A 10,937-nucleotide genomic window follows, 5' to 3' on the forward strand; every position below is an offset into this window, starting at 1 on the left:
CACTCAGACAGTGAGGAAAGGAGCACTGCACTCGTAAAAAAACACAAAAGAAACCGAAAAAGAAATCACCACAAGCACAGAGGCAACTAAAGTCATAGTCATGTTAGTTCTTCCACTATTTTTGTTAGGTTCAAAATCACCATTATAGCAAACTGCTGTACTGAACCGACTGAATAATAATAATAAATATTAAGGTATAAAAACTAGTATGCAAAAGCACATTCATGTAGTAAATTAAGCTAAATTATGCCACCGTAAAACACTCTCATCCTCACCTTGTACACACCAAGTCCCGGGTTGACAAGTGTGTGTCTGCTGGATGTGGGGGGCTGGGTGTCCCGTGCTGGACTGGAGGACTTGAATCCATTTTTGGTAGTGGCTGAGTTACTGGTAGCGCTGGTGTCCGGCTTGGTTTCGATAACAGTGCTGGTAGTGACGCTGCTGCTGCTGTCATTGTCTTTAGTGGTAGGGGTTTCTATAGCAGCGGGCGAGGCAGGGACTGGAGAGCTGTGGCTTTCTGACCTGGAGTCAGTGGGGGCGGCTGAACTACAGGCCACACCAGAGGAGTCCTTGGCGGCGGGGCTGTCTGGAGGGTCGGTCTGTGAGCGGATCAGCAGCTGGACGATGTCATTGAGTCCCACGTTATAGTCAAACAGTGTCTGACCATCTTCCATCTAAAAAAAGACACAAACAAAATGTACGGGAATGGATAGATTCAGCTTTACAGATGCAAAAAGCCATAATTGTATATTGTGCTGCAACACACTATTATTTTCAGTCCAACAATTATTTTCATTACTCATTTGCTTTCAAATGGCTTGCTTTTAATTCTAGTCATGAACCCTAAATATTACCCCAATTTCGACATTTTAAAAAGGCAAATAAATACATTTACAAAGCTCTCACTAGAAATAAGTTGCCTTTTTAAAATCACAACAATTAACCATCAAATTTTCATTCAAATAGTTATTGCATTAATAATTGTATCTTAGTTTAACAGGCATCATCTTAATATCCTAAGACAGCCTTTATTAAACGTTGTCACACATTTCTTTCTTAATAACAGACATCCATGTGTTGTGAAATGAACACCACTGCCCTCAGACAAATACCGCCGGCTGCTTGTCAAGGACAAACAAAGAACACATACGACGGAAAACAACATTGAGCACAGCGAGAGAGAAAAAACATTATGTATTGCTACCGCACGCAACAGCATATAGAGGACATTTAAATACACACACGGCACTTCAATAAATCCAGGTGCCTTTAAATGCACCAGTGGTGTTTAAGGACATTGCGTACGAGTCCACAACAAAAACATCTGCTCTGTTCTCTAACGAGCCTGTGTTTAGCTAGTGATTAAATGCACATAACTAAACATCAAAGTGGACCTCTGAACTGATTTTTTTTTTTAAACAATTTTAAAATGGGGAAAAACAATGGACCAATTAATAACTGTGATCAGTGAGCTATTACTTGGTACTACTGATTAACCCCGTTTGTAGTGGTTTACATATCCAGTCCAATGAATGCTGAACTGCAGCTCCCGCTCGCATGTACTCCGCACCGCTTTTCTACAAGAAATAAAAGAAAAAATAAATAAAAGAAACGCATGCATGAATTAAAGTGATAGGAGATGTAGCTGGAGGGAAGAAATGACTGCGTTGCTATGACAACTGAACGAGAGCACCCCCAGCCCCCAACCCCATGATCCTGAATCATGTATACAATCTCCGCCGACACCAACCCACCACCATGACCGCCATCGCCAGCGTCATCAACACCAGCGCGACCCTTTCAGGCAGCGCGGCGTAGGGACATTTGAAAAAAGGCTTCTCTTCAAAAAACGAGCTGTTGAAGGAACAATGAGGGCCGACTAGAAACCCATATTTAATCTTCTCCCACCACCCCGATCTACTGTTAAGTGTACAGTACAACCGGCGCCTTAGGTATGGAGCTCATGGCGGGCACATCAACTCATTACAGACACCAGCGATTCATTTCAGTCCTCAACCCCACAAGCCCATTGTGCTGGAGAGGCGAGCATGGCCGCCGCTCTCACTCACGCTCCCCTTCTCTTCTTCGTTATTTGACAGCGAGGAGGAGAGCGGTTAGAGGCGTAGCAGGAGAGCAGTAGAGGGAGCGAGCGCAATTTCCCCATCCCTCCCTGTTTTTAATAGTCTCATGAAATTTAGATCAGAGGAGCAGTGGTGCAAACACAGCCATACAGTGGCTGCTATACTCACCTGTCTGCCTGTTTTTCCTCTGCTAGTCTATCTCAGCATTTCTTTGTTTTTCCTCCCTGCCTAAACTCAGTCTTCGATTTAGTCTCAGTAATTGCCTATCCTTCTCTGTCTTGTGCTACTTGATGCCGCATTAAGAAAAGACAGGCAAAGAAAACACACCGACAGAAATCATTTGACGCAGACAACAAGATCGCTGGTCGGACCGGCAGCAGGCGGTCTCGCTGTTAGGAAGTACAGATGGACAGAAAATTACAGCAGACAGACCCGGGGATCAGAACGACGCTGTAGAATTAAACGCACCGCACCAAAAAAAATAAATTACGTCTAAGCTGTACCCGCTTTCTTCGGCGCCTTCATTGTGCCTCGCTGCGAGGTGCTACAGCCCTGACATCAGTAATAACCAGCCGAATAATCCTTCAAACAAAAGAACCAGCATCTAAACGGGCGATGTCAGAAAAATGCCTCATATATTCACGGAGGTCATGATGTCTTTGGAAGGAATATCGTCTTGCTGACTTTCTCCGGCATGCAGGATGAATACAATCACCAAAGATATGATATTTTCTCCATCATCATAACTTATGCGGAATAATAATAATAATTTTAAAAAAACACATTGGTTCTGGTACATTCGTTGTGTGTTGCAGACTTCAGTCCTGAGCACACGTCACAACAAACCAGAGACACTCAATGTGAAGATTTCTCAAAAGGCTAAAAGCAAATCAGTCGAAAAGTCATCGGCATGGCAACAATGTGTATGCACATGCATCACATTGTTGGGTATTAACGCCTATCAACAGGCAGACACTAATTTCTTGTTGTAACAGGAACCAAACTACACGTCAGAAAGAACGTCAAACAAAGACAAGAAAAAGACCTGTGGCTGCTTAAAAAAAAAAAATCACACTGAACTCAGAGAAGATATTACCTCAATTCTGCCTATTTTTATATCAGCTAATATCAGTGATGGAACAAATGTGTTAATGTTATGATAAAACTGCAGGCAATTATACCCATCATAGAGCAGAAACAACGGGTGGGCAGAGATTTGGCTGGAATGTTGCGTTTTAGGTTTTATTATTGTACCATGCTGTCACACAGGAACTAACTATTTAAATCACTAAATGCAGAAATCATCCTGAAATTAAAGTAAGCAACACCTACGTATCTATGCCTGCATAGCAGTGATAGAACATGTTAAGGCATTAAGTAAAGGCAGGCCCAAATGGAAAGACAAAGAAATCACGGCGGCACATTTGATATCACTGCCTTGTTCTAAAAGGAGGCTTAGGTGTGAAAACCTAAGCCGGACCCACGCTGCTGGTGGAGAGCAGATTTCAGAGCGGAGCATAAATTAGTCTCCTTTGCTCAGGCACGCCTTCCAGACCCCTTACTCCTACACAATTTCTTCGACACCCTCGTCTCCGCCCACAGGCCGTCGTAGCGAAGAGCTGAGCAAAATAGGTCAGATTTCCAAAAACAATGACATGGGGTGTGTCTGAGTGCCTACCATCGACCAAGCTTCCATCTAGTCGTCTATCCCTCTATTTTTCTGCCCACAATCATCTATTCTTTTGCCAAAAATGTCCACCGTTAATTAGCATGAATTACCTGGGAAGGTGACAAAGGTTTGCAGCTCTTTTCATTACTCGGTGTTAGTTCCTACATGTAAGCCCAGTCTTTTTTATCCACTTAACTTTGACCTAAATATATAAACATTACTGAGTTTGGCATACAGACGTCAATGTTTCTTTGTGTTTCTTTGTGTTTGTTTCGCAACTGATCATAATTGTTTACAGGCTGTGTTTACAAACATTACTGATGTAAACATCCCTTTATTAAAATCAGAAAGCATTAATAACATTCTATAGATTTAGTTGTTGTGTAGAGGTTAACAAACACATAGCAGCAGTTGCGATCCTACGTTTTGAATTCGGTTATGAGATGACCCTTTATCACAGATTTTGATATGCTTATTACATGCAAACATGGGCCATCATTGAGGAAAGAACCCAAACCCAAGAAACGTGGGACAATTGGGTGTAAAAACCTGGGCAGTCCTCTAGTAACCTGAGCTTAAGAACTATTCAAAATGCAGAAGCGCTAACAAGTAGGACATTTGACCACTACGTAATCCAAAGCGACTATGAGAAGGAGTGGCGAAAGTTTGAAAACATGTGGGAGTGTTAGAAATGCCTGCAGTTGTAGTCGAGGTTTAGTGCCTTCTCTCTTTGTCTTTGCTCTTTGTCCGGCATATCTGTCGGAGAAGGGTGTGACTGTGCACATGCACGGCTGCAGTGAACTCCACTTCCCCTGACATTCTCTGTGAAATTCTACAGCTCGGCGATGCCCAGAAGAAAACCCATCAGTCGAAGAGCCACAATATCCATGCATGTATAATCAAATTGTAACGATATCTAGGTCACAGCCACTGTCTGCGTGAAAGGAAGCGCGTCAATAAAGCTTTCCTACAGCCCAACAATAGGCGAGAAGCTAACAGTGGAGGACAGCCCAACCATTTAAACATGTTGCTGTCTCCGTAGAAAAAAAACAACAAATGAACTACAGCCTCATATTGGAAGCACAGACGCAGCTCTAAACCACGTAATAAATAGGCCAACCCTTTTTTTTCTTCTTAAATTAGTAAACGCGAAGTCTACTGCAAAAGTGAGTGGGTGTTGAGCAGAAAGGCTGCAAGGACAGTGGAAGGTGTGTGTGTGTGTGTGTGTGCGCGCATGTGTGTGTGTGTGTGTGTGCACTCGTGAATGTGAGTGACATGCGTTGGGTGAAACAGAGACACGATGAGGAGTGCACAGGCAAATTACAAAACCTATAAAAAAAAACAAAAAAAAACAAACACTGAGGCAAAGTTGCGTGGCTGCTGGCTTGAGACCCTTCTGAGTCAAGGACAAGCATGACTTTGAACCGGAGAGGCAGCGTACGCAGTGAGCTGGAGGGAAAAACAAGACGCCATTTTGAAAAGGAATTAGACTGAGTTATTCTGCTACAATCCGAACAGAGCGCAGGCCGTGCATGTAAGGGCACTAGCTAGTGTACAGTGCACTGCGTGTCCCTGGTTCATTCCATGTATTACTTGACATATGGGAATCCCCCCGTCAACCCTGCCCACTTATTTTCCAGCGTGATGGAGGAAGTGCAGGATTTACTACACGGGCCTAGCCTTTTTGCAATCACAGCTCCAAAAACTCCAGTATGCCTAAGAGGCAATGCCTTGCTAACAAAGCAAACATGTAAATCAGCAACATTGTGACTATTACTGTTGATTAACAGTCTTGCTTTGTGCTTGTGTGTTTAAGTTGCACAAGATAACTCAATTTCCCACATTTCTTTTTACATGTTTACATAGTACAAAACCGAGGAGAATGCATCCAAGGACACTGGTGCAAAGGGCGTATAACACAGTATGTCTTTTCAAAAATAATGGTTTGCCATCATTAGGTTTGCCACGTAAACCACTGTCTTGTTTGCTACATGTGCCGTAGCCTACAGGGACCAAAGCGATAGCACTCTAGGAATTACAATTCTCCACTGTTCTTGAGGTATTTTCCCTCCATCCTGCAGTACATACAGACCACAAACAGAGAGAAAAATCAACTCATTGTGGGCCGCATCGCTCAGAACTGCATCATCCACAGGAAGTGGATTAGATAACTTGTACATGCAGAAAAACATCCATTGAGGAATTTCTTGGCCTGTAATGCTGCCCGACAAATGAATGAAGGAAAGTGTTACTAAATGTAAACAATGTGAGATCACCACATTGTGTGGGCTGTTTGCTTCCTTCAGACTTATCTGTCTGGCTGAGTCATACTGTGTTAATACCAACTATGTAATGCTATGCTTAAATACTAAATAAATCATGGCACCAGTGTCCTGTCAGCGGTGCATCTGCTTCTTACGGATGGAACAGCTGGTGCACTGAACGCTTCCACCAACCTTCACACATTAGACACATTAAGAGACGGTGGGTTTGTCTTTTAGATTTTGATTGTATTCCAAGCATGTGCATGATTAGTGAAGGATGATGACAGACATCTATTCAGACTTAACTCTTGTCACATAGTGCAGCGCTACATGTAAGGGTGCAGGAAATACATTACGCAAGTGTGTGTCTGTGGTAGATCATAAAAATATCCCTGTGTGTTCAAGTAGTAGGAACCACAAGCTCTGAGCGTGCAATGCAGGCTGCATGCAATCATCCGCCATGACACACAAACACGTGTCCATGGTAGGATGGCAGGTTACGGTTTCCATACCATTGTCTTCCCCTGGCTGCTGGCATGTTATCACATTAAACTTGATTCAATCAACACGGGAGGGAGAGACAAAGTTCACTAACATCTGTTCACAGTAATATATGAATCATCATTCGGTCATAGATGAATCATCAGATTCATTTCTAACACAGCATGAGAAATTGGGAAATTGCCATCCCACCAGGAGGGTGAATAAAAATTCCAGCCCGGTTTAAGCATTACGACCAACGCCATCATTTTAGCCTTGAGCGGTAATTCTCACTTTGCACGTTTCCTCCTCAAAAGTGACACAGTATTATCTGAACATTTAACCAGTCCTCTGAGTCAGAATTACAACAATGTTGAAATGCTTCCACAAACCACCAACAATGATTATTTATGACTGAAAAGCTGTAATTAAAACCACATACTAAAACAGTTAAAGGCACTCCATTTTTCAAACCTGTATCCAGTATTTTCTTAAATGTTTGACATCTGATGCTGTGACAGAATATTAACTTCATATTAACTTTAAATTACAATATCTTAATATGAACCCAAAACTACATTGAAATGTTGGTGGGGTGGATTAGCAGAAACATCTAAAAAAAATGGAAAAATACTATCTACCTCATTTGGGTGGAATTAAATGTGAACTGAAACAGGTAAATAGAAAAGTAGGATGTTAAACTGATTGCCATTACTGATATAATTACCCCTTAGAACTGAAGTAGGACTATTTTCCCCCAATAATAATTATAAATCAAAATCATGCTGTACTTTAGAAGAGCTGGAAGCAGCCCTGGGTTAAATACAACATTAGGAAGCCTGACACTCATCTAAATCTGGTATACAGTGTGTGGACTACTGTATTACGAGGCCATTAGAAGACAGGCTGGCACCTTTGCAGCAGACAGCCCTGTCCGTCCTCGCTGCACAGTGTGCATAACTCCACTCGCTTTCCGATGCCAGGGCACGTGGAGCCGCGAGTCCCCTCCTTCCCTCGAATTATCATTAACATCCTCATCAGACACCACACGCACGAACCCGGCGGCTCGCTTTATGGGCTCGGTTGCAGTTCGGACCACGGTGCCACATGTCACCCGATACACGACAGACATGCGCAATTAACGTCACATAGATGTGTAACGACGCTGGTTTGTATGTGTTAAATGTTAATTCGGTCATACGTGAGTGTTGTGAGCTGTGTTGTTGTTGTTGTTGTTGTTATTTTTGTTTTGCCCTGCACTACTCTCGTGTACATGTGGAAACAAGAGGGCGACGTTCTCGTTTCTCTCGCGCGCCAATGTAAACAAACATGTCTACGGCGCGAGACATTTGTTGCATGCAGGGCTCCATTGCTCGAAACCTAAACAACACAATGTGGTCCCACAATAGGACCGCACGTCCGGGGTGATATCTGCTGGGGGTTTTTTTTCTCCCCTTCGGGGGGCTGCCACATCGTGTAGCCCCCGGGGGCTCTTGCGCAATAAACTATTGGCGAATTCCTATCAAAACAGGAAGCTCGCATGGGTCCGAAACGGGCTCCAACACCTAGAGGACCACTCACTCCCCCACCAGCACCGGAGCCTGCCAAAACACCAGAAACCGACTGTTGCGTGACGACTCGACACAAACATTGCGTTTACCTGCTTCCCTCGGTAGAACAGGCGCTGCTGCTGCGGGCTCACGCTGAAGATGTCCTGTATTTTCAACCGTAAAGACTCAATTTTGGTCAATCTAGAAAGATCCTCAACGGTTCGCGTCTCCTTCCCGTCTATGGTGCGAACCTGGATCCACATTGTTGCGCCGCCCTGTTACGCCTCGGATGAATAGCAGATAAAGCGGCGTTTGGACGCGAATGTTGTTTTCCCGGGCGGTCAAAGCAGATAGAAACGAAAAATATTCAGGGCTCCATTGCGTTTTCCGCTGCAGAGGTAACGTCGGACTGGCTCTCGCAGGAGGTGCCTCACATGAGGTCGCGGCGCCAAGCAAATCTCGCGAAATAACGTTTAAGCGAGCACAGTTTGCAGTTAAAGGCGCAGGTCTCTCTTTTAGGCGAGGAGCCTCGTCTGAAGGCCTTTGCGGTACTATAGTGGCCACTTAATCTTAGAATATGTATGGGGTCAAGACATAGTGACCTGTCGTTTATACGTGGTCAAAAGAGTAGCCTAACATTGTTTTTCTTTCTTTCTTTAGAGCAGGGCCCTCACTATATTTGAATGCATGCTCGGATCACTTTGAGCTACTTATTCACTCCCATTTCAATCATGCTTTATCTTTTAAACCCCTACATGTGTCTGTCAGTTACTTGCACATGCAAACAAAACTCGAGCAAATACAATTCATTGCTATGTTGCCTAATAATATACAAGGAGCCGCATATTGAGCATTTTTTATGCTTTCCTTTAGGTTTACTGTGTGGCAACATGAACAAACACATGTTTGTTTCATCAATGCACTATGTAGGCTAATTATCAAGGAGATAATTAAGGTCTACTATCTAGTCTTCACTACAAGGCCTCAATCTCAGCTACTGAAACAGGACTCACCTTAAGGCCCCTATCAAAGTGATTTGTCAGTGCTCATTCTTATTTTCTTAAACAAATTTGTAATGGATCAAATTACAAAGTATTCACCACACAGTGACCCTGGGGTTTTTTCAGACCCTTGGGAGTTTGGGGGCCCAGGGCACTTTGTCCAAAAGGTAATCCAGTGTTGGTTAATGCAGTATATTATAGGATTAACCTACTAAGGACCAAGCCTTGCGTCTACTGTCTTCCCAAAAAAAGACAATTATACAACAGTAGCAAAATCAGAATGCTGCTACCATAGTTCTAACAAGAAACAGTGAAACTGAGCCCATTGGCTCAGGAAGTTATATAATCGATTTTTAAGGCCTGCTGCCTGTTTACAAATCACTTAATGGCCTTGGGCTAAAATACATAAATGGTGTGCCTTAAAAAATAAACAAAATAAGCTCATAGGACTAGTAGTAGGACCTTGTGTAAGAACCAAACAGGGTGAAGCTGCTTTTAGCAGCTTATATAGATGTAACCAACTTTCCACTATCTTCAAATTATATTTAAAATCTCTCCTGTTCCCCTGTGCCTTAGATTCATTTCCTTACTGCACTTTTATTTTATTGGTGACACTTATTACTTCCTTATCATTTATTTTTCATACTTTTAAATGTGGTCATGCATTTCATTGCCTTTAGCAAACATATTTCACATTATGTTGGTCTTCATTACTGAAATGCAGTATCTCAGTTAAGTATGAGAACCATATCATATACAGTGATCTAATAATTAATTATAATACATTTCTTCAAACATTTTGTCAAAACATAAGTCAATAAAATGCAAATGAGCAAATCAAAACATGTTTTGGTACACTGCCTCATAAATCTGTCTTAGTCAATAATACAGTAGCAGCCTAGAAGCCACTTAAAGCCGTCCCCCTGGAGTTCGCTGGGCCTGTCTCAATCCATGTCCCTCTATTTGTTTTTGCACGCTGCAGCGACGCACATGAGGGAAAGAAGGGCTATTTTGGTCTGAAAACCCTTGCGTCACAATGTCTCCTAGCTGCGCTAAGATCGCTGTAAAGCACATGCCTCTCGTGGCATAATTGCTTAATTAACAATTGTCCCAGGTGGAGACCTCCTCGATGTGCCACCGGCAAGACTGTAACTGTTAGAATAATGGGCCTACATTAATTGGCATTTTGCTCACAGTGTGACTTAAAACTTTGCAGTTATGTTAAAACAAAGTGTGGTGCTAAATATATCCAGGAACACGGTTTTTAAGAGATCCGCCTGGTGATTATCAACCCCCGCCTCAGCCATAGACTGTTTAGGCCAAAGCCATACCTCGGGTTCTTTCGCCCTGATTATGGTCTGCCGGTTAGTCGGTTTTCTTAGGAGGTGTAGACAACTTGCATCATATAATCTGCGAACAGTCCAAAAACATAACCATAACCAGATTAATTATGTAGTGGAGTTTTTAGGAAGCGGTAAACAACAACATATGGAGCTACCTTAGAGGCTGAACAATGGGCGGAGATTAGCCCACCAACTACATGGTGTACACTAGTGACTAGCGACATCTAGCGGTTAAAGGTAGGTAATGCGCGCCAGTGAAGTTTACACTAGATATGGAGGAGTGTGTTTTCTGTAACTAATATATAATATCGCATTAGCGCTCAAACTACGAACTAGTGTGCTACTGATTATTTGCCGTGCACAAATGTGATGCCGTCAAGGTGCAATTGTTCAATGTTGTTGTTTTTTTAATGGAAGTTGTCTCAAGAGGCTCTTATTTCAGTGGCGATGGACGACACGATCACAGTCGGTTCATATACGGTGTAAAGGGAGCGCGTGTCGGCAATAGCTTCGACACCAAAATAACAATTTGTGTGTGTGTGACACGCG

At 42.9% G+C, this 10,937-nt stretch overlaps 1 protein-coding gene across 1 annotated transcript in view; it reads right to left on the reverse strand.

Annotated features, from left to right (window-relative positions):
- Positions 1 to 8,478, reverse strand: part of uhrf2 (ubiquitin like with PHD and ring finger domains 2) — a 24,142-nt gene extending 15,664 nt beyond the window's left edge. The window contains exons 1-2 of the mRNA XM_084035310.1: positions 8,155 to 8,478; positions 276 to 674 (exon numbers count right to left, since the gene is read on the reverse strand). Coding sequence (XP_083891436.1) covers positions 276 to 674; positions 8,155 to 8,307 — 552 coding nt within the window. The 5' untranslated portion in view covers positions 8,308 to 8,478. The remainder of the gene's footprint in view (positions 1 to 275; positions 675 to 8,154) is intronic.
- Positions 8,479 to 10,937: the final 2,459 nt, after the last annotated feature.

Source organism: Eutrigla gurnardus (assembly GCF_963514095.1).
Source record: "Eutrigla gurnardus genome assembly, chromosome: 19".
In the NCBI taxonomy this organism is placed as follows: Eukaryota; Metazoa; Chordata; class Actinopteri; order Perciformes; family Triglidae; genus Eutrigla; species Eutrigla gurnardus.